This window comes from Leopardus geoffroyi, chromosome A2 (assembly GCF_018350155.1).
Source record: "Leopardus geoffroyi isolate Oge1 chromosome A2, O.geoffroyi_Oge1_pat1.0, whole genome shotgun sequence".
Classification (NCBI taxonomy): domain Eukaryota; kingdom Metazoa; phylum Chordata; class Mammalia; order Carnivora; family Felidae; genus Leopardus; species Leopardus geoffroyi.
The window spans coordinates 91,201,372-91,226,184 of NC_059331.1; the positions used below are offsets into that span (position 1 = coordinate 91,201,372).

The 24,813-nt window shown below is 37.8% G+C and overlaps 1 protein-coding gene across 2 annotated transcripts in view; it reads right to left on the reverse strand.

The window, feature by feature from the left end:
- The window catches only part of ELAPOR2 (endosome-lysosome associated apoptosis and autophagy regulator family member 2), a 178,487-nt gene that overhangs the window by 49,865 nt on the left and 103,809 nt on the right, over window positions 1–24,813 (reverse strand). For both annotated transcript variants that reach the window (XM_045494660.1, XM_045494661.1), the window contains 7 exons: window positions 23,970–24,165; window positions 18,099–18,246; window positions 14,781–14,867; window positions 12,598–12,703; window positions 11,452–11,604; window positions 10,759–10,847; window positions 262–442 (listed from right to left, as the gene is read on the reverse strand). In XM_045494660.1, the coding sequence (XP_045350616.1) occupies window positions 262–442; window positions 10,759–10,847; window positions 11,452–11,604; window positions 12,598–12,703; window positions 14,781–14,867; window positions 18,099–18,246; window positions 23,970–24,165 (960 nt within the window). The remainder of the gene's footprint in view (window positions 1–261; window positions 443–10,758; window positions 10,848–11,451; window positions 11,605–12,597; window positions 12,704–14,780; window positions 14,868–18,098; window positions 18,247–23,969; window positions 24,166–24,813) is intronic.

Consider the following 24,813-nt stretch of genomic DNA (forward strand, 5'->3'; position numbering starts at 1 on the left):
GTTAATATGGTGGAATTTTTATCAATATGAAAGGAAGAGTCATCCCATTAAGAGAATATTACACATATTACACAAGATGCCCCTAGAAAGCTATCCTTGGTATGCTAAAGACCTCATCTCCTAATTCATTATAATTATTTCTCAACTCTCCTGAGATAAGTATGTTTTATAAGTCTTCCATAAAAACAGTTAACAAGGTCACAATAGTCCAGCAAGATTATTTGGCTAAAGGTCCAATTCTTTGACCAATTGGCATCCTACCCTTTGTTCCATCCGAAAATGTTCCAGGAGGGCAGGGATGGCAAGAAGATGATCCATTGTTATAAAAGCCAGGGTTGCAAGGTGGACAATCCTTCTTCTCTCCAGAAGGGGGCAACCTAATAGCATCCGTGACATCCTCCCGGCAGATTTTGGGCTCTATCCACTTGTACATAATTTGTGTCTGGGAGGGGGGAAAGGGGGAGGTAGGGAACAAAACAAAACAAAACTTGCAGGTGATATAAAATTGTATCTTTCCTTTAAATTTCCAGTAACAAAAAGTGTTAAACATAAAGCCTAGGAAGAGTCACACAGTGATAGAAGGGCCAGCTGAAAAGAATCTAAAACATTAGTAACAAAATGAGACAAGAAGAAAAACCTTTGGTGGGAGAATGACTGTTACTTCCAAATGTTTTCACTATGAGCTACAGGTGGCCTTACCTCATTCATACAGCAAGTTCCTCATTGTGGAATTCCTCTTTAAAATATAGACACGAGTATAACCTTACTCTTCTAGCTACTCATTCACTCTATTCCATAACCAATAACCAACATATGTTTCTATTCAGACACTACTTTTCTCATTTGGAGATCTCCACCACCCTCTTCCTTTCCCTCACCCCCCAGCACATAACACCAGGCTTAGCACAACGTGATCACAAAAGAACAGATTCATCTTTTTAAGAAGACTATGGCATTTCACAAATACATGTGGTTGCTCTCTGAATCTTTGTCTACCTGATGTTAATCTTCAAGAGCCATACCTAAAATATTTCTAATTCTGGGCCCTGTTACAGGTACTTCTAACTTTATGGCTAACACAGCCTCTACTTTAACAGACAGTAATCTTTTAGACCTCATCCTCTCATATTCTCTCTCACACATACATACACCCTTACACAGCACAAAACACAACAAAATAGCTGCAACTCAGCCAAACCCAGAAAGTTATGATTATAAAATTACTCTCATTTTGAAACCAGAAATATTAAATGGGTTACCCATTCACAAACAAAATCAATATGCTCGGTAAAGGGGAAAAAAGGTATTCTAAATGCAAAGAGAAAAATCATTTCTTTCATAACTATTGTTTTCAAAAAGAGACTCAGTTTCCTTCAATAGGTATATAATCCAGTGAATCTTTCTCCTTTAAAACAATTTTGGCGGGGCGCCTGGGTGGCGCAGTCGGTTAAGCGTCCGACTTCAGCCAGGTCACGATCTCGCGGTCCGTGAGTTCGAGCCCCGCGTCGGGCTCTGGGCTGATAGCTCAGAGCCTGGAGCCTGTTTCCGATTCTGTGTCTCCCTCTCTCTCTGCCCCTCCCCCGTTCATGCTCTGTCTCTCTCTGTCCCAAAAATAAATAAACGTTAAAAAAAAAATTTATATAAAAAAAAACAATTTTGGCAATAATAAGTCTAATACTGAAGCTGGAGAAACAAAATTAAAGGTACTTGTCTATGGTTATTTCCAGTTAATAAAAAATTATATAGCATATCCTTTAGACTACTCAGTTTTATTCTCAAGTATTCTCTTACAGAAGAGCAAATTACCTGATCTGAAGAAGGACGCTTAAGAAAAAGGTTTAAAAGGTAGCTGTCTCAACAGAACTATAGATAACATGTTTTTCCTTTTACAACTCTCTCTTCCTGCATTCATTTTATGGCCCACATCATGATACAGTTTAACCAGCCACTGCGCCCATATGCCTCCCTCTTCCCATCTGTAAAATGATGGCCGCTCCTGCTGAAGCTTCCTCAACAGCTAAAATAATAAACTAGATCCTGTATCCCGCAGGGGTTCTCCACTCCCCTGAAAAAAAGGGGGAGCCTAAAATTCTGAGAATATAAGCAAATGAAACATCATTATATTGGGGGATGGTCTTTTTCGAATTCTGGCTCAGCATGTATAGAAAACAAATTTTCAACCCAATCAATTCACAAATTCGCTGACCTATTTGGACATTCATTAAAATTCCATCACGTTAGGTATGACCTACCGCACTGTTGAAAATAGGTGGGTCCCACGTGAGAGGAGGGGTGGGGTGGTGCTAACCTGAGCATTCGCACTGATTTTGGGGGCTCACCTCCTAATCCTCCCCCCCACTTTGGGAGGTCAGTATTATTATCCTCAAGTTCATAAATGAGGAAGCTGTGGATAAGAATCGTGAAACAACTTGCCCAAGAATTAGACACAGCTAGTTAACAGTAAAGTAACACTAGTCAAGAAGAGCCAGTTGGGTTAGGGTAAAAATAGTAAAATACGCAAATATATTTTTAACCAAGTCAGCTGACCACCTGCATTTCAATCCAAGCACAGTAAATGTTTAAAAATTAGAAAATGTGCACTATCTTTAAATGTAAACATTTAGAAGCCACATTTCGAATGCTCTATAGGAAAAGTTTTGTTCACAAAGCCTCTTGCTTCACATGGCAGATTGATTCTGTGCCTCCCTTTCTAATGGGGACAGATGCTCTCAAGTGGAGCTGACTGGGGAAAGATAATAATTAATATAAATGATACCGAGTGCCAGATGGCTCACAGCACAGGTAAAAAACCAACAATCAACTCATTCTTTGGCAAGTTGAGACAAAATCATGAAACATTTTATGAAAAAAAAAACCCTCATAAAACAAAACTTATCAAACGGGCAGTAAGATTAGAGAAGATCTATAGTGTCTGACTACATTTATATTACGCAGGAATAAAATACTTTTTAGAGAAACACATGGAGGTATCAATTCTCATGTCAAAATAAAATTCAAGACTGGGAAGACTAAATTTAGACAGATTTTGAGACTGGATTTGTCCACAGTTGTCAACTTTCTTCCTGCAAATGTCCCTGTACAGAAGCACCAGGGCTTGGTAGACTGGCTGAATTCATTAGAGCTAAATTCCATGGTCTTTAAAAGCCTATCAACCGCTACTCCAGCCTCACTGCCTTCTGCTCCTATGATGTTCTAACTTGTATGTTCCCAACTAGGCAGACTATTACTCTCCTTCCTGCCTTTTCCAACCTTCCATCTTTTCCAGGGGTGAGACACTGAGCCCTCATCACTTTGTCTGTCCAACATGCCCACACCATTCTGCCAAGTTGTGTCCATCCCCTCCTTCAAAGCCATGCTCTAAACTTGTATCAGGTAAAATTTCATGATAGTCTCCTTTAAAATATTTTTTTTTCAACATCCACACACGCTCTCACCATGTGTCCAGCTCCCCAACTACATACCAGCATTCACCTGGATTCCTTATCTGTGAAAGTTCTAATGTTTTCTGTTTTCCCTTGTGGTTACGTCCTTGTCCCCTTTCTAAATGCATCCAAGCTTGGGTCCTCTTCTTCCTTTATGTGGAAGACACTCTGGGGATTGAACACTGTACCGGACATTCTAGCTCCGGCTTTAGAAAATGTTCTAAAATTAGATTGGGGTGAAAATATTAAAAACACTGAACTAAGGCTTTAAATGGATACATTGTGTGATATGAGAATTCCATCTCAATAAAGCTGTTAAAAATATTTTAAAGAAGACTATCATGAAATTTTATTTTATACAGATTTAGAACTCTTTAATCACTGGGAAATGCCATGGTCTTTTCCCGTCATCCTAATTCAGAAACAGAGTGTCCAATTATATTTGACTTGCTTAAGCCATATAGGAAGGAAGGCAGTTATAAAACCCATATCCCTTTATACCCTATTTTTTAATGTCCCCTACATCTTACCCTTGCCATACAATTCACAAGTACTGCGTAAGAGACAGTGAGCATTTGGAATAACTTAGAACACTGAAGTTCATTAAAGGGCAAAGAAAATACTAGACAAATTCCACCAATTTCCTAGCCTCAGAGATGACTAAATTGCACAGTCTAATGTCCCCTCTCAACAAGGCTTCCTTCTAAAACATCCTGTCCTGCCAGGCACCCTTCTAACCCTGGCAGCAAGTTTCCTCTATGACAAAACATCAGAACAGTGTGTGTCAATGGAATTTACCTTCTATAAAGTCGCCCAAATTCTGCCTTATGGAATAACACAGAAAAGTCTATTTCTTCATTTCTAAGATTTCCCTCCTAATGCTTTAGCTTACTATTAAGGAAGTTTTCATTAAGTACCTACTGGAAGAAAGTACTGTGGGGAATTTAAATATTAATAAGACAATTTTTTTTTTCTGAAGGTGGCTACAGTCTAATAATGATAAGACAGGTTCACAAACTGCTGTAACATAAAAAAAAAAAAAAAGAAAATACTTGAAGAGAATACAAAAGCATTGGATTTGGAAACAAACATGATTAGAATTCCAGCCTTAAAACTTACTAGCTCTGGCTATCTATAACCATACGGAAATTACTTTAACTTCACCAAGCCTCAGTTTTCTCATCTACAAACTGAGTATAATATGTCTAAATTGCATAGCTGTTGAGAAAAATAATTAGAGGCAATGTTTGAATACACATGCATGCACAGAGTGTGCACACAATTGTGTAAATGACAGATGCTTCTGCTATTAATACCATCATTTCTATTACTATCATTATTGTCACCACCATCATTTGAAACATGAGATGTAATGGATATTCAAAGAGATGAAATCTCTTTGGGACAAGCAGAAAATGTCAGAAAGATGACCAAAATTCCTCCATCCCATGGTGTCTTTTCTTCAACTTGAAAAAATATTACCAGCAACTTCAACCATATTTCCTATCAAAGAGTTTAATATCCTGACCCCTCTACTTTAGATTCTGCCCATTTTGTCAAAATTATTTTGAGCCCTTTGCCAAGGACAGAACACAACTCTGTAACTGTGTTAATCATTCATTCACTTACTAATTCTCTTATTTATGAATTAATTCAAAACATGCTTCATTATCTTCTATATTCCAGGTACTCTACTAGGCTTAGAGATTTTTTTCTTTTTAAGTGATTATCAACACATTTCTGTCTACAGGAAGCTGAGAGTCCAGCGAAGTAAACAGTCATCTTTACAAGAACTGTGTTTGCAATAAAGTGAACTGATACCAAATCACTAGCCAACCTTCTATGACCACTGATGAAACTATCAGGAGAGGTATGCAAAAAATTCTGTGGCAATTCCCAGTATATGAAGACAACCTTGCCATGTCTATTCATGTTATTTAAGAGCAGAAGAGTTCTGTGAAACTGCACAGAATCACTCTCTTTTCAGTGTGGTAAGAGATATCATCTTTTCCTCTTTAGGAACTGACTTGTGTGACACTGAGAGGAAAAGGGAGTTATACAGTCCAGCTGCCCAGCCACAGGGATCAGTCAGTGAACAAAGCTGTCCAAACAGTATCCCACGCTAGTGGACAGAATGGTTGGTCTGAGGTTGGCTCACGATTCAAGCAGGACTAGTAAGAGTCTTTTCTGAAACTTGTTCAGTGCCTCCCTCTGATCAAAAGCTGTGAGGATGATAGTGGAGAAGCCAACAGGCATCTGGTACCACAGGAATGAGCTTGCCTCCGAAGGAAAGCAAACTGTGCCAAGAATACCAATGAGAAGATCAAGAGAAAAACGTCCTAATAAAGCTGTTGGCTCTGGGTTGAATTCCCAGTCACATGAGTCAAGAGGCTCCTGCCCTCTTCCACTCACCCCAAATGCTGAAAAGTACCTTTTAATTTCATCGACAGAATTGTCAATCATCTCCAAGTGTGGAAGCAAAACTGACACTTTGCTTTGCAACCCATTCAGAAGAAATGTGTATCGCATCCCATGGTCAGAGCATGGGAGGGAACTACCATTTACCCTGAGATAAAAGACCAAAATAATAATAATAATAAAGTTACTCTATCTAGCTCTGTTACCCAAAAAAAAACAAAAGCTTAAGCCTTGTCTGTAAGTGGTTGACTCCCTAACAAAATCATCTCATCCCTCTAACTTCTGCAAGCAGACCTGGGACACCCTTTGTGGATAGGATAAACAAGTGGGGGACTTGTTTTTCAACTATGTACCTACTTACCTGAAAACTAAGTACCCTTCATATTTTGGGGAGTTTTTTCCCCCATTAAATTTCTATTGCATTTTTTCTTTGGTAAGCCAGGTTCTAAGGTTTGGATTCTCTTTGAAATATTTTTGGCAAGTTCATGTTTTCTCTTTTCTAAATACTTTTATATCTGAGACTTTAACACAAATAAGCACCAACACTTGGTCATTTGAGATCACTGTTCAAACACACGGAGGTCTCTCTAAATTTTACTTTTGTCATTCTCCCCAGCTTTACTGATTTACAGTTCAACACACTTATCCCTAATATCCTCATGTAAGTTGAGGATTTTTAAATCAAATGTTGAAAATAACTCACATGTACTCGTATTCTTCTTGGTATGACATAGGATATATATAATTAGTTTGCTAAATTTATATTCCTACAGCCAATACATGATACCAACTACACTACCAGTTAATATCAACTACACTCCTAGTCGATATCCATTTATTAAGTCAGACGTTTACATACAGTTCCTCAGTTAGCCATATATCCTCTTAACCAGATCATTTAGTCCACAATTCCCTATCTTAGCCATTGGAAGATCAGAGAAGCTGGTTCAAATATGTTGCTAAACATTAAAAGATGCCTTCTCTCGATGACTACCTGGCCATTAGCAAGGTGAAGATTTTTTAAGTTCAAATCTCCAGCAATGAATCTGTGCATGGGCTTGCATGCAGCCATATGAGTATATCTCAATATGTTTTAAAAATGGGCTCTGAACATTTTGAAAACAAAACGTACACAAAAATTTCAAGTTAATTCACCACTATGAAACCTCCCTCTTCTGGCATGAAACTATGCCATTAGCTGCAGCTAATGCAACCCCCTACCCACATCCCCACACCCCAGTCTCACTCATCTCTTTAGTTCTTCAGACACACCATGCTCCCTCCTACATCAGATCTTCACCAATCTGCTCCTCTTCCCAAAATGCTCTTCTTCCATACCTGGGCCTGAGGTTTCATACAGTTCTGAAGCCTTCTCAGGCTAGGTCAGATCCCCATAAAACTCAGACTTCTCTTCCTGTAGCACTAATCACAATTGGAAATAATAGTTTTTGTTTTTGTTTTTGTTTTTTTTTGACAGACTATCTCTATTCCACTGAAATCCAGACCAGTGGTTCTCAAACTGCTGAGATCCTAGGCCAGAAGAATCAGAATTACCTGGGAGCTTCTTAGAAATATAAATTCTCTTGTGGCACCTGGGTGGCTCAGTCAGTTGAGCATCCAACTCTTGGTTTCGGCTCATGTAATGGTCTCACGATTTCAGGAGTTTGAGCCTAGTGTCAGGCTCTGTGCTGGCAGCGTGGAGCCTGCTTGGGATTCTCTCTCTCCCTCTCTCTCTCTGCCCGTCTCAAAAATAAACAAATAAACTTTAAAAAAAAAGTAAATAAAATAAAAAAAATACATATAAATTCTCAGGTCCCGCCCCAGATCGGCTGAAACAGAAAATCTGGAATGGGAACCTCGAGGTGAGTCTGATGCACACAAAAAAGTTGACAACCACTGCCCTACAATCCAGGAAGACATTTACCTTCTTCTTCTTCCTGTCCCTGGCTCTGCCCTCATCACCCAGCACTCTGTATATAACCAGTGCTCAGTGAAGATTCACTGAATAAATGAATGAATGAATAGACATTCCACATTTTTCATGATGTTAATCAGAGTCTCTTAATCAGGATTAGAACGGTTTCAGTTACTAATTAAAATATTTCTGAAAAATGTTCCATATTGGAAGGAAGCAATCAAATAACTAAACTTCAGAATGAATAGAGAAACCTGGGCATTTCTGCATCATATAAATTATCATGTCCAAAAGTCTGTATACATCAGTAGCTGCTTTCCTTGAGGATCCTCTCCACACAAGGGGAAAATAAGATCAAAGAGAATACGACAGGACAAAAAGAGCCACAGTCATTGAACGACCTGAAAACATCACTAAACCACCAGCAAATCACCAGGATGAGCCAAGCAAGAATAAAATACCTTTTCTATTTTTAAAAAAACTTTATATATTTATTTTGAGAGAGAGAGCACAAGTGTGCAAGTGCAAGTGGGGTAGAGGGAGAGAGGGAGAGAGAAAATCCCAAGCAGGCTCCACACTATCAGTGGGAGCCCAATGCAGGGGCTTTAACTCATGAACCGTGAGATCATGACGTGAGTTGAAATCAAGAGTTGGATGCATAACCGACTGAGCCACCCAGGTGCCCCTAAAATACCTTTTTAAAAGATGAAACCAGAACAAATGAAAATGTTGAAACAAAAAAAAAAAAAAAAAGAAAAAATTCAAATTCACATGTGCAATCTTTATTTCCCCACTAATTAATTAATTAATTAATTGTACCTGTTAATTAAGTTCCTTTTGGTTTTTGTTTACTTCTGAAGCGAGACATTTTTATCTTGAAATAAGTCTCAAATCACTTTTTAAAGATTCACTGGGTTTATGGAGTGCTAGTACAATGTGTTGTTCTACACTGAGAACATGTTCAGGGTTACCCAGACTCAACAAAGAAAGCAATTTGTGTGAATATGTCAACACAACGTGCCTATGGGTGCATGCATATGTGTGCACAGATGTGTGTGTGTGTTCCGTGCATTCTACATTTAATGTATAGCTTTACTTCCTTTTGGCCCAGGTCAACTAAATCTTGTCACAGTATTCACTGACACAAAAAACTACTTGTTGACATAATAAAAACAGCACTTTTAAATATTTTCATTATAGCCAAGACTAGAACCATTTGTAGATCTCATTCACATAAGCTTCAGTAATGCTGAATTAGTGATTACTATACATACAATAAAGTAAATTCAATTCACCTTACTTAAATAAGTCAAGTTTAGTTTTAAAAAATTTAGTTAAGTACCATTATTTCAAATTACTTTCAACATACATGTAGTTCTCTACATGTATTTTCTAAATGGAAATACCCTTTGTTTGGCCACTATTATAGGGCCATCAAGATATTACTTTATAACTCCTTCTAATTTAAGGGTTGTTTGAGTTACTTTCCTAATTAAAAATAATACATATACTTATTAAAAATAATACATATAATTATTAATATTTCCCACTAATTTAGGGGTGCCTGGGTGGCTCAGTTGGGTGAGCGTCTGACTCTTGATTTTGGCTCAGGTCATGATTTTGCAGTTCAAGGAATCAAGCCCCACGATGGGCTCTGTGCTGACAGTGTGAAGCCTGCTAGGGATTCTCTCTGCCCCCTGCCCCGCTCATTTTCTTTCCCCATCTCTCTCCCTCCCTCTCTCAAAACAAATAAATAAACTTAAAAAATTTTTTTCAACTAATGTAAACTGGCCTTCTCTTGAATTATTCTAAGTATTGACTCTCCTGTAAATACCAGAATGTGCTTGGACTTAAGTATTCAAAAGTCAATTCTTAAATAATTTTAGGACTAAGAGCAAGAGTAATAATAATATAAATATAAAAAGTACAGACTAGAAACTACGGATACAAAATTAAAAACAAAAGCAATACTGACATCTGTGTATTCTCCAAACTAGGTCAAGAAATGAAATTCCATGGGGGAGCCTGGGTGGCTCAGTCTGTTAAGCATCAGACTCTAAATATTGTCTCAGGTCACGATCCCAGGGTCGTAGGATTGAGCCCCACGTTGGGCTCTGCACTGAGCATGGAGCCTGCTTAAGATTCTCATTCTCTCTCCTCTCTCTCTCTCTCTCTCTCCCTCTGCCCCTCTCCCCTGCTTGCACTCTCTCTCTAAAATAAATGTGTAAAAAAAATTAATTAAATGCCATTATTTCAAAGATGTAAACACAAAGAAAATGCTGCATTGCAGCCACTTGAATCCGTTTCTCCGAGACATAAGCTAATACAGTCTAACTGTAATAAAGAGAATAGCACATCAACTGCAGGGTTCATGTATGCATTCTTCCTCTGGCTAAGTGCCGTCTGTATGGTAATTACTTTGCGTTTTCTAAATGCAATTACATAATAATCTGCCATAACTGAATGTGCCTATGGCTGCATGGCTTTTATTGATCAAACCTACTGAGGAACCAAATAAGATGCTTCCATCCTGGGAGTCATAGTACACGTTTTAAAGGTTGTGCTCCCCCTGATCCTATTATTTCTTTAAAAAAAAAAAAAATTCCTGTTAAGAATAGCAGTAATTTATTGAGCACTCACTAGGTGCCAGACACTATGCTAAGAACTTTAAAGTGAATATCTCAGGCATTCTCTGAGTGGCCTTATGAGGTAGGAATCAGCCCCATTGTACAAATGGAAAAAAAAAAAAAAAAAAGACTTAGAGCAAGTAACTGGCCCACAGCACTAATAAGTAATAGTGTGAAATCAAAGCCAGGACCCCAGGATTCAAAATCTACATTTTTAAACTTCCGCCATACCACTTACAGACATGTGTTATAAATCAACTCATTTAAGTCTCTCACCAACAAAGTAGAGTCTGCTCAAATTGGGAAGAGGGTTGGATTAAAACGGAATACAGTTGACTGAATACAGCCTGTATACCTTTCCTTCTTCATCGCATGGAGTATGGATCTGGAAATAATCTTTTGTGGTACAGGGAGGTCGCTCCATACATTCGCTGGACCCTTCCTCTGCAACATAAAAATGCATTTCAGAAATGAGTCATGTATGTTGTGATTCTCAGTAAAAGCAACAATCAAAGCAAAACAAAAAAAAGCAGACAACTAAAAATTAAAAATAACCTTCCTCACTAAAGGAATTTAGGAAGAACTAGCTAGACCTAAGGAAAATAAAGGCCTGTATTTTTATTTACCCTGGAGCAATACATGTTTCCATGATACACAAGAAACATATAATTTTTCCAAGAAGACATTAGATTTCTTCCATTATTATCTGAACACTGTAAATCTGCAACAAATTAAAATTTTCTAAGTACATCTCTATGCCAACAAATAGTATAAAATTACAATCTGATTTTTTTTAGCTTAGTATAAATATATCCAAAGTAATTCCCTGTAGGGTGTAGAACAGAAAAAATTACAAATGGAAAAGTCATGCACAAAGGGCAATAAGTCTTATTTTATCCATTCAATACTGATTCACTTTAGCACTTGGTTCCTGGCACACCGTTCCCACATTTTACGTGTGACTTCTGACTCATGACTCTACACTATAAACAAACATAATTTTAGAGAAAAAGAACAAAGACTATTAACTGGCAAAGACCAGTCCTACCTGAAAACTGGGACTCCTCTTCACACTTGATGCATTCTTTGGCTCCTTTCTCAGAGTAGGTGTTTCTGGGACAGACTTGGCAGATGAACGAGCCTGGTTTGTTGCTGAAGGTTCCTGGCTTGCACGGAAAGCATTCTGATGTGTATGCCACCCCTGTGTGGTAATGAAAACCAGAGCATGGGAGGGAGGACCCACGAGCAACAAGCAGATCAGCACCTTCTTGCTGCTTCTACCAGAAGTGAGAGAAGTAGTAATAGTGAGCCGGGATCCTTTATCCCATTCATGCAACAGCAACAAAGTATTTTACCGTGTGCAACGGGATAGAAACTATCCTTTGCATCCTAAGTAGAGCAGACACTTAAACAAGAGATTGAGATTTCACAGAGGTATACTAAATTATCAACTGATTCGTCAAAAAGACAATTCCACTAACTCTAAGCTCTCTATGAGCCTACTTTTCTCTGACCTTTACAGCCACCTGTTCCCTTTTCCTCCACTGATCATTAAGTCACAGGCAAGACATAACAGACCCTAGAGGAAATGGCCTTTTCTTCTGGCTTGTAATTCCAGCCTTTGCCAGCAGATGTCCCCATGACTAATGAGTTAGTGTCACAGGAACCAGTACAGAAAGTAATAAAATAGAAGCCATTAATAAAGGAGAATCACTGCTTTAATTAAAAGTAGCCCTAATTGAGAATGAACTATTCCAGGGTTTATTGGCTTCTCTCCTGGGCCAGAAAATGCCTGACTGGTTCAGAAAGGCATAAGAGGTTTAGGAGACAGTCAGGTAGAGAAGTTTATGTTATTGTTATTTCTACATATATAACTGTGAGCTGTCATATCCCAGGGAGCTCCATGCCTGGCACAATAGACATCTGTTGAATGAAGAATAGGTTCTCATTAACAAGGATCATTTTATTTTACTTAAAGACACCAAAATTGTTATCATACTTATTTTTTCACAGAGATTAAATTTAGTTTACAGGTATAAAAACACCAGTCAACTTGTCCAAAATAAAATCATGGTCTTTAGACATGTATCCTACCCCACAAGCCCTTCAGACATCCAAACCAAACATTTAGCCAATGTTTTAACTAACTCTAAAATGTGATATGTGATCACTAGAACAGATTGCTATGAAATACCTTCAATCGTGATATTTTTTACCAAAACAGGCTTGACTGCCTTAGAACCCATAAGGATGCCGGTAGTTCTCCAGTACAGTATGTTGGTGCCTGACTTCAGCATTACCTGTAAAGAGGAAGACAGGGCACTCACATCAGATAAACCAGGCTCATTCAACCATACCTGAAAGCTGATCCCGTATACACTTTTCAAGACATTTTTATGAAACACCATTAATTGGGAACCTACAACCTTAAGTCTACTGCAAATTCAGACCTAAGATCTGTTGTGGTCACATTCTCTTAAAAAAACAAACAAACAGTTTGCCAATCCAAAAAAATATGCCAGTAAAGAAGGAAAAGAAAATTCTTTAAGTCTGAACAAAAAGAGAAAATGATTTTTAAACCATGTGCATGAAGTCTTGGCTCATAATTAAAGGGTGCTCAATCTAGACAGTAAAAAGACACGCAGCCCAGTTGTTTATTGACTGCCACTATTCACAAGCAGATCTTTGGGCTCTGAAAACAAAAAGGCAACAGAATGAGTTTGCTTCCTTCTAAAATTATTTAATAGGGGTGCCTGGGCGACTCAGTGGGTTAAGCGTCCAACTCTTGGTTTCAGCTCAGGTCAAGATCTCACGGTTCTGGGTTTGAGCCCCACATTAGTTTCCACACTGACAGTGCAGAGCTTGCTTGGGATTCTCTCTCTTCCCACGCCCCCTTCTGACTCTCCCCTGCTTGCACCTTCTCACTCTCTCTCAAAATAAATAAACTTAAAAGCAATATTTCAAAACAAATAAATAGAAATAAAATTATTTAAGAAACAATACTCCAACAGCAACCAGAGAAAAATAGGACTGTTGTAAAATAACATGATTTAAATGTGTATCTCCAGCACTTACATGATCAGTACATCTAATATTTGCTTCCTTTGCTACCAGCACATTGTTCTTTTTACATATCAAATGACTTTTCTGATAAATCTCATGCCGTTTCTGTCAAAGGAACTGATATAAGAGTTCCTTGCTTTCTCATTTGCCACTTTTATTCTTCTGTGTAGTCTCTGGCTGGCCAGATTCAAGCTCCATAAAATTAAAACATGTATTTCATAATGCCAGAGATTCAGCAAAGTTATACATTACATACTTTCCCCTGGGTTAAGTGAAGAAAGCATATTTGTTGCCAAGGGTTACTTGTACCTTCAAAACGCAGCTTAATGAATGCTTAGACAAATGGATCTTAAGTGGTTCTATTACCACTTCCAGGCATACAGATCAAAAATAGAGAGGGTACACTGTATGAATCACTCAAGGATGCGGCACCTGCTATAACGGAAAGGTGAGGGTGGATGGTCACTTATCAACATAGAGCTTAGTCTACACTGCAGGTACCACATGAGGTCTTTCCTGTATAACATCTCATTTAACCCTGCAAGACTGCCCCCATGTCTTCCGTGAAAACTCAGATTCAAAGAGATTAAGCCAATTACCTAAAGAGACACAACTACAGTAAGCCAGAGTTAGATTTTAAATCCATGCCTTACTCCAACGGGAGAGGGCCTCCAATAATAACAGATTCACAGACTGTGTTACCTGATCATTGCTTTCAAGTTTTTGGAGTTGTACTGTGGAGGGTAGGTAGTAACTTTACCAAATGTGACCAGAGAGGGTAGAAGTTTGAGCAACAGGTGACAAATAGACAGGAAGCAGGTTTGGCTTCAAACACGGATGGATTTTGTGAGATGCAGTGCTGTCCAACAATGGAGTCAGTAAAGCCCCCAACAAAACAAATTTGAAAGTCACTTGTTGGAGACACTGCAGAGAAAGATGGAACAAAGGATCCGTCCAGTGCCAAGAGCCACTGATCCTCTCCCACATGACAGGCACATATGCAAACTTACACACCCAGAGGTTCTGTGTATTAGTTTTCAATAGCCTTATTTCTTGTCCATGCCCCTTTGAAAAGGAGGAAAGTTGGAGTCTGACAGCGAAGAGATGGGAAAGAAACCCAAAGAGAAAGGTAGGAAAAAACATCTAGAAAGACCCTGTGTCCATGAAACTTTGAGGCAATTTCTTCCCTACCCAGAAATTGTCTAAATTAATGAACAATTTTTTTTTCATAAAATAAACTTCTTTATAAGATTGGGAAAAGGAAGGAGCAGAATGAGGGTTGGTGGGAGAGAAGAAGAACAAAGAGAGACTTACAGAATGAGAGCCCCATTCTCCATTGTCTGTGAGTTTTACCCACTTGTCTGCGGTGGTGTCCATCTCCTGGCACTGATCATTTTGAATCTATGGATGAAACACAATGGCCCCAGTAAAGCTTCTTGAATAATGGCTTTAATTAAAGGCACTACTCAGCACAAGACAGGCTGTAAGAGCTTCTTTCAATACATACTAAATAATGGCCGTGAGTAATTCTCAGCAAGTAAGCATAACCAAGGCCTCTGGAGCCCAAGTGACAACTGTTTACTGTGGTTCTAAGTAAAGCATCCTCATTATTGTAACAAAAGGGTTAAGAACAGAGAGGAGGGAAGGAGAGAGGATGAGAGCAGTCAACCCTGAAAATTCACAGAAAGGAGAAAAGTCATCACCAAAACTTATCAAATGTGTCCAAAGCTTGCATTCACCATGCAGGCCCCAAAGTATAAAGTTTATTTTTATAAGATTTAGGGCAGTAACGTTTTAAATTAATAAATAAATGAAATCTGCTTTGTGTTCAGTTCCACAGGACTTATTCCAAAGTCCATACACAGGTAAGTGGCTACAGCCAAAGCCAAAGCCCTAAATATTTTCAGGGTGGGGGGGTGGGGGGAGGAGGATAAATGTTAATCATATGCCAAGCCAATTGAAATGACTACAGCTCCTATCTTTAGCACAAAACACTTTGTGTTTTCCAGACAACTCTTAAAAATGCCTCAGAGTTTGCACACTATTTTTCCAGGCCTGTGAAGAATACACAGACATCAAAAGGTTAGGCTATTTTGCAGTATTGCACACGAGTCAGCAACAGAGTAGGGTTAAAGGAAGAACTCATCCCCTCTACTTCTGCCAGAATTGCTATTTCTTTCGTCTCTACATCTTTGCCACTGTATTCACCTTCCAGACTAGTTTAAAAACAACATGAAAATGCACTCTGGGGGAGCCTGGGTGGCTCAGTGGGGTAAGTGTCTGACTTCAGATCAGATCACGATCTCACGGTTCATGTGTTTGAGCCCCACATCAGGCTCTGTGCTGAGAGCTCAGAGCTTGGAGCCTGCTTCGGATTCCGTGTCTCCCTCTCTCTCACCTCTCCCAGCTTATGCTCTCTCTTTCTCTCAATAAAAAATAAACTTAAGAAAATGATTAAAAAATGTACTCTGTAATAGATATTTCATAAAGGTTATTAACAGGAAAATAGATCGTTTTAACATCTCAAAAGATCAGGGAATATCACCTACTGAGGCTATTTTTTTTTTTAACTAAATCTAATTGTCATATTTATACTATAAGCATAATGGCCATTCTAATGCAAGTGGTAAGCCATTTTTAAGCAGCTATGGACCCTAAATATACCTTTGATGATCAATGTTTGGAAAAGCCAAAAGCATTTTTTTTTCAGCTGAAATCAAACATCATGTGTTTTCAGGACATTCTACTGGCGTTTTGAAATCTGATTTCTGTTCTTCATTCTAAAGATAAGTAGTAAAGGTATGACCTTAGTCCAATCACTTATTCTCTCTAGGCTTCAGTTTTGTCATTTAAAAAGAAGAGTGGAGGAGCTGAACGAAGTCCCCACATAGTTCTAAAATTACTTTATTGCTTTAAATTGTGTAATGTCTCTGGGCGCCTGAGTGGCTCTGTCAGTTAAGCAACTGACTTCAGCTCAGGTCATGTTCTCACAGTTCGTGGGTTTGAGCCCTGCGTCAGGCTCTGTGCTGACAGCTCGGAGCCTGGAGCCTGCTTCAGATTCTGTGCCTCCCTTTCTCTCTGCCCCTCCCCCTCCTCATGCTTTGTCTCTCGTCTCTCAAAAATAAATAAACGTTTAAAAAAATTTTAAATTGTGTAATGTCTCTAGGTACAAGTGCATCTTTCAGTCTTGAGACATTTCCTTTCCATTAACCATTAGCATGACGACTTAAGTGTTGACTTTCTGAGTCAATAAACTTCTCCCTATCAGGCTGAAACATCAATAAAAGAAGGAACATGAACTCACCACCCCTTCTCAGTCTATAATCAGAAGAACAAAGGGACCACTGAAAGGAAGTAATCAAACTTCATGCCTCAAGAGTACCTTTACCAACAACTCTCCAAGGACTTACCTGACAACACAAAAACTATTGCTTATTCTAACAGTTACATAATTACCTTGCTTCTTAACTTTATTCCAGTTTTAGTAAGACTGCAAAAATGTCCCATGGAGTTGGGAATCATTTACTCTAAGAAGTGTTTTGCAAACAAAATGTAGCTTCAAAAGGAAATCTGTTTGAATGTTACTTAACATCTTAAAGTCATCAAAAGATTAGAACCAGGAGGCTCCTTAAAAGGTCTTGTCATACAATTCACTTGGCAAAAGGGAATGCTGAGGGCTGGAAAGTTAACTTTAATTGCCCGAAACACACAACCAGCCACTGTAGTTGGGGCCTGAGCCAGAATCTCTTGACTTCAAATCCAAGGCTCATACCTCAACAGCAAATATCTCTTCCTAACAAAAAACTTCTGACTAACAATTTCCATAATCAGGAGCAATATAAATTTGTTTTAGCATTACTAGCACATAGGCTCCTGAGATTTGGAACATTTTGTAAGATATTTTTCCCACTTATATGTAGAACACACATTTTTTTTTTTTTTTGGTTTTATAAGTCAATCCGAAAACATTTTCTCAAGCATCAGAGTGACTGACACAACAAATATTTCCTAGATTAGATACACTTTATATTAAATGTTTAAATAATTTTAGTGATAACAGCCTATTCTGTCAGACTATTATTTTATCCTATATTCCGTAAGGCTATTTCATCTCTTACCAGAGACATCAACTATCTCATCCACTGATGCCTTTAGATTGTACAAAATTGACAGAATCAGAAACATACAGCCACTTCTACTTTTATAATATTGCCCAAGTTTACACATAAATCAGTCAAATACTTGAAACTGCAAAGAGGAAAAAAAACACAAAAATTGGTGAAAACATATTTTGAATAAAATCGCATCTGTAGTTATAAAAAAAAAATTAAAATGACTCTCGGTGAAGGTATTTTTCACACAAAAAGTCTAAGTCAAATGCTCATCCAATGATCATAACCAAAAATGAAACAAGCCCAATGTTACTCGACAAGGTGAGAGTTCAGAGGTAACAATACTAACCAGAAAATAAAGTATTATAGAGAAATATAAGGGTTTTTTTTTTTTTCAGATCAAAAGGTTCAATTAACAGGAAAAAATGAGGAGGCATACAATGCAATGGCAACAACTGATTAATGGAAATTTTACATGAATTTCCTCAAAAAGTGAATTCGAGAACATAAAAGGCCTTACAAAGAACTCAAAGAAGATGTTGTTGTCGACATACTGGTACTCAAAGAAGACATAACCCGACTTCTTAAGGTGCACAGCATAGATCAAAGATACTGTGCAGTCATCACGATTTGACTCTATGTAATTTCCACGAGGGACCCAAGAAGAGCTGTGGAAACAAAACCAACAGGCATTTTTACATTAGCGTTCAGAAACCTCTTCTGTTCACAAGTTACCTAACTCAGTTTCAGAAGTAGTTCCATCAGCAAAGCACAGCAGAGAAGTCTCAAGCTTCTCTGGAACTCGAAGGCCAACACGTCACTGGGAAAAGGTTCATTTCTTATGGCACAGGACTTCCTAAATTCGTTAAGGTTATGTGATTCATTTGCTAGGAAACTGCTATCTTTCCACCAAAAATTTGATTACTAAATAGATGACCACAAACTACAACCGTCTGAGGTAGAATTATTTTCTCAAACAACATCTCAAGTTTTATTTATAAACACATATACCTGGCAGGGGGATGAGGGAGTTCCTTGAGATGAAAGAAGGAATAGTACTAGTAAAAATCCATTTAAAGTGAATCTAGGTAAAATATAGATCACAGTTTCAGAGTATATAATAGGGGTGAGAGTCTGGTTGGAATTTTTGTTTTAAAAAAAGTGAAAAATTAAGAAAACACACTGGTGAATAAAATGTAAGTTGTTGGGGCACCTCAGTAGCTCAGCCAGTTGGACATTTGGCTCTTGATTTTGGTTCAGGTCATGATCTTACAGTTCATTAGATTGAGCCCCGAGTTAGGCTCTGAACTGACAACACGGAGCCTGCTTGGGATTCTCTCTCTCCCTCTCTCTACCCCTTACATGCTCACACACACACAGTCACTCTCTAAATTAAATAAATATATTAATTAATTAATTAAATTAAGTTGTAAATCTAACCCTAATTCTTAGATAAACCAATAATGAGTCACTTGTTGACTCTTTGGCCAAAAATATTTCTAACCAAAATTTATGAAAGCATAACTTAACACCCTTCTCTTCAGATGTAACTGTTTATATGGATAAGAATGAGATTTGGGCAAATTCTTTTCTTTCTTCTAACAGAAAAAAAAAATCTGAAGCCTGAGATTTCCAGATCCCAACATGACTCACTATTTGGTATTTGGATTTGCCCTTTCTCTTTAACTGTTAAACTAAAGAAAATACATGAGCCATGTTCAGGCACTGACAATACACAATGCAGGACTGAGATTCTTGAGAGCAAGAAAATGCCCAAACTGACCCTGACCTCACTTTTCAGGACACTTCCCAGACTGTGGCACCAGGAGACAGCACTCAAGCAGAGCACAGAGTCTCACTGAGCTGAGGAGCAGAGATGAGTCATTAGGGCAGCTGAAGCACTTGGAATTTATAGGCCTGAGAATCAGAGAACAGGGTGTCCAGAAGTCCGTATGGAGTTTCTCTGGGCTTGGGGCTGGAGTGTCCAGACATAGCAGAAAACAGCCACTGCAAAGCTGAGACATAATCACAGAGCTCACTTTAATGGGAGTCACTGGAGCTCCAGGTCAGCCAGAGAGGAGAAAACTTGATAACCATACTGGGCATTTATGGGAGGCCCCAGAAGTGCCACATCTTGGAAAATAAGGGCCATGCCCTAAAGCATGTACTAGCAAACCTTTTCATAATGGGCCAGAGACTAAATATTGTTGGCTCTGTGGACCATCTGGTCCTTCCTGCAATACTTAATTCTGCTGTTGTAACTGAAAAGCGGCCACAGACAATGCATAAATAAATGAGTACAGCTGTCTTCCAATATAACTTTGTTTACAGAAACAAAGAGGGAGCCCAAAGGCCACAGTTTGCCAGCTCCCTCACTAAAATAAAGGCCATGACCTAGAACTAAGTGCGAAACTAATACAGAGCCACCCTAAAAAATAATAAAACCAGGCCTGATGAGGTCAAAGTGCTCTTTCAGTACCTAAAATGCCTGCCAGAACATAATTCAGCACTCTTAAAATGAAGAAAAAAAATAATCCACATTCCCTACACCTTAACATTCACAATGCCCAAGATATAATAAAAATTTACTAGACATGCAAATAAGTGGGAAAATATGACCCTTAATGGAGAAAAAAGACAGGAAAAAAAAAAAAAAAACCCAGGCAAGTATTTAAGACAGTTCTTCCAAATACAGTCGACTATAAATAAAAGATGAATACAATAAGTGAAGGAATAAAGAATCTCGAGTATTTAAGGGAAATAAGAGCCATAAAATAAACTAGATGGAAATTCTAGAACTGAAAAATCATAACATGTAAAATTTTAAATTCACCAGATGGGCTCAGAGCAAGTTTGAGACTGAAAAAAGAAAAGAAAAAAGATAGTTAGTGATAGAGCAATAGAAATCATGCATTCTGAAATATGAGAGAAAAAAATTGAAAAAAATAAGGAGCCTCAGTGACCTTCAGACAATATCAAGTGGTCTAACCTATGTGTAATTGGAGTTAAAGAAACAGAAGAGGGAGAGAAAAAGGCAGAAAAACATTATTGGTGAAGTAACTGCTAAAATAATTGCTAAATTTGGTGACACTATCAACCTACAAATCCAAGAAGCTCACTAAACTTGAAGTAAATACAAGAAAACCAATGCCAGATATGTCATAGTCAAACTGCTAAGTAGCAAAAATATGGAGAACATTTTATAAATAGAGAAATTAAGGCACTTTACATAGAAGGGAATTAATCATAAACAATACAGCTAACTTTTCATCACAAATAAGGGAGAGTTCAGAAGGTAGTAGAACATCTTTAAAGCAGAGAAAGAGAAAAGTAAAGTCAACAGTCCAATGTCCAAGAAAATATTCTTCAAAATGGAGGCAAAAAAAAAAAAAAAAGAGAGAGAGAGAGGCTTTCTTTCTTTTAGGTAAAGAAAAGCTGAGAGAATTTGGGAGCAGCAGACCTATACTATGAGAAATGATAAAGAAAATTTCACTGGTTGAAAAAAAATAATCCTAAACATTCAGATCTATATAAAGAAAGAAGGAGCAGCCATAACAGTGACTATGTAGACAAACATATAAAGCTATATTTTTTCATCTCTTTTTCTTTAACTTTTTTCCAATGTTTATTTATTTTTGAGAGAGGGAATCAGAGCATGAGCCGGGGAGGGGCAGAGAGAGAGGGAGACTCAGAATCCGAAGCAGGCTCCAGGCTCTGAGCCATCAGGACAGAGCCCGATGTGGGGCTCAAACTCACGAACCATGAGATCATGACCTGAGCCGAAGTTGGATGTTTAAGGGACTGAGCCACCCAGGTGCCCCTATATTGTTTATATCTCGTTAGTTCTTTTAAAAACAACTGATTATTTAACATATGTTTCATTGTATTATAGGATTTATAAGATGTTTCTACATATAATACAGGACAATAGCACACAGATGAGGGTATAATTGTAACCACACTGTCGTAAAGTTTTACATATTATGCAAAAGGTACAGTAATAAATAATTACACTGTCGGAATGCATATTGTAAGGTATAGCCTTTGTAATCAAGGTTAGCAAAGATATCTGAAGATATAAAAAACATTGACCGTAACAGAAAAAAAACTGATAAATTGTACTTTCTCAAATTTTAAACTTTGGTTTATCAAAAGACACCATTAAGAAAATGAAAAGGCAGGGTGCCTGGGTGGCTCAGTCAGTTAAACATCCGACTTCAGCTCAGGTCATGATCTCACAGTTTGTGAGTTTGAGCCTCACGTGGGGCTCTGTGCTGACAGTGCAGGGCCTGCTTGGGATTCTCCCTCTCTCCCTCTCTATCTATCCCTGCCCCACTTGCTCTCTCTCTCTCTCTCTCAAAATAAACTTTAAAAGAAATCAAAAAAAGAAAACAAAAAGGCAAATGCCACCAACTGGGAGAAAACATCACACATACATATATATATATATATATATATATATATATATATATATATATATGTATGTGTATTTGTGTATGCACGTATATATTAAGTTTTATATAAATATATACATGACAAGAACTCATGTCTAGAATACACAAAGATCACATATAGCTCAATAATGACCCCAAAAAATAGAAAATGGGTAAAACATGTTGACATCTCACATACATACAAAAAAATAAAACACATGGACAATGAACATACGAAAAGTGTTCAAGGGAAAGGCAAATTAAAACCACAAGGAGGTATCATTTCACATGTGTGCACACACATGCACACACACACACACACACACACACACACATAAATGGCTAAAATAAAACAAAACCTGACAAAACAAAATATTGGTAAATGTGTAGTGTAACTAGAATTCAAACACACACTGGAGTCTACAGTGATACAACCATTTCGGAAAACTCTGACAATTCCTTATGAAGTTCAGCATACATCTATATGACCCAACCAATTAAAAAGAATTAAAGCAAGATTGGATGAATGGATAAAAGAAGGGAGGGAGGGAGATGATCATAACAATATCAGACTGAAATTCACATTGAGAAAATTACACAAGACAGTACATTGAAAAAGTTGTACTCATCATTAAACTTCTTTACTGAATAAACTACATATTCTAAGTAGAAAAAGAAGCGATGTCAACATCTCTTGCCCACTAAAACAAAGATCTGAGATACCACAACATCCTTCTAGTACCTTCCTCTAAAGAGCTCTTTTGTTTAAAAATATGAAATTACATTTAAAAAATATATACACACATTTATACACATATGTATATACATGTATATATACATGTATATGTATATGTGTGTACATATATACATACATATATATACACATATAAATATATACATATATTTAGACGTTAATGATATCTAATGCCACAACTCTCTATATATAATGAAATAATGATTATCAAAAGAGTAAAAACGTCACTCGGCAGAGAGAGAAAGAGCACTGGAAAACAAGAGGAATTAAGGGAAGGTAGGAAGGAGAGAATGCATCTTAGCTCAGCTAAATTATTCCCAAGCATCCTTAGCTCATGGTAAAAATGTTCCGTTCCTGAGAAGCCATTCTTGTTCAAAAGTAGCCAGAGGCCTAATGCTTAATTATTCTATACATGGTCATATAGAAGGAAATGTTATATAGCGAATACAAGAGAACAGGAAGGATTACAGCCCAAAGGTAAACATTTTATATCTTTTTAAAACAATTTAACATTCCACCAGTGTTGTCACTGGCAAAGCTAATAATCCCCTAAAGAAAGGAAGAAATTACAGCATAGGTAATATAGTCAATAACATCTTAATAACTCTGGTGACAGAGGGTAACTATAGTTATCATGAACATTTCATAATATATATAAATGTGAAATCACTATGCTGTACGTCTAAAAGTGTTGTATCATATGCCAACTATACTTCAATTATAAAATTTTTTTAAAGGTAGAAATTAAGCAAAAGAGCTTTCCACCTTATTTAACCTACTCTCTCTTACAGGAGATCATTGAGTATCTAAATGAAGATTATACATTCTTCCTTTCAGAGGAAAAGAAAAACAAATCCAAAGTTACCCATTAAAAATCAGAGAAGGGTTTGTAAAAATTCCACTGGCTTCAATGTTATAAATTTATTATCAGAAAATTAATTTGTTTTTCTAATAGCTTTTCTGCATTTTTCAATATGGTAGCTATTATGTCCTAAGAGCAATTATTTTAACCTCATGAAAATTCACCTACATTATTTGTAGTGACTGTCCAAAAAAAAAAAAAAAAAAAAAAAAGACTCTTGGCAATTAGCTTATCTATAATCCCATTCAGTACCAAGATTATCCCCAACTTCTTTCTGGAAAAGAGCAACTATACCCTTCTCAAGTACTTAGTCAAGATCCAGAGACTCCCTTGGATTCTTACTTGTTACAGCCATCTGGCCTGCTGTCAGAAGGGCCGACCACAGTGTCCATGAATGTTGCAACGTTGGAAAATCCAGCTGGCAATTCATCCCATTCATCAAATTTGATGCCACTGCCCAAGGAATAGGTACCTTCGCCACATTTGCTGCATACCTGGTTCTTCATTTCTAGATACTCTCCAGAAGCACAGGAGAAAGCTGGAAGTCAGAAGAATATAGACCCCATTAGTCACTGCACTTCTCCATCAATTTTAGTCACCACAATTACTTTTATAAAGTTCTGATCATGCTACACCCTAATTAAACCTTTTTTTTTTTTTAAGTTTACTTATTTATTTTGAGAGAGAGCGTGCACATGAGCTGGGTAGGGGCAGACAGAGAGAGGGAGAGGGAGAATCCCAAGCAGGCTGCACACTGTCATATTACCGCAGAGTCTGACACAGGGCTGAAACCCACTAACTGTGAGCCCATAACCTGAGCTGAAGCAACAGTCGACGCTTAACCGACTGAGCCACCCAGGCACCCCTAAAGCTTTCTGAAGTTGTCCCTATTACCACATGCACTTCACAATTTGGCCCCAATGTATTTTCCCAGCCTCATCTGTTGCCCCATCCTCTTCCAAAGCTAACAAAATTCCTATCATTCCCAAGTTTTTTCATCCTTTCTCTCCCTACTGTGGTCATCTTTCTCCAGAGAGGCTAACGAATCCATCTGCTCCACTTGGAAAACTCCAATTCCTACATCAAAAATGACCCTCTTCACAAGACCTCCCTGCCCCCACCAGGCAGTAGGTTGGTCAGTTGTGCCTCCCTCTGTCCTCCTACAATCCTCTTCTCATAACACCTG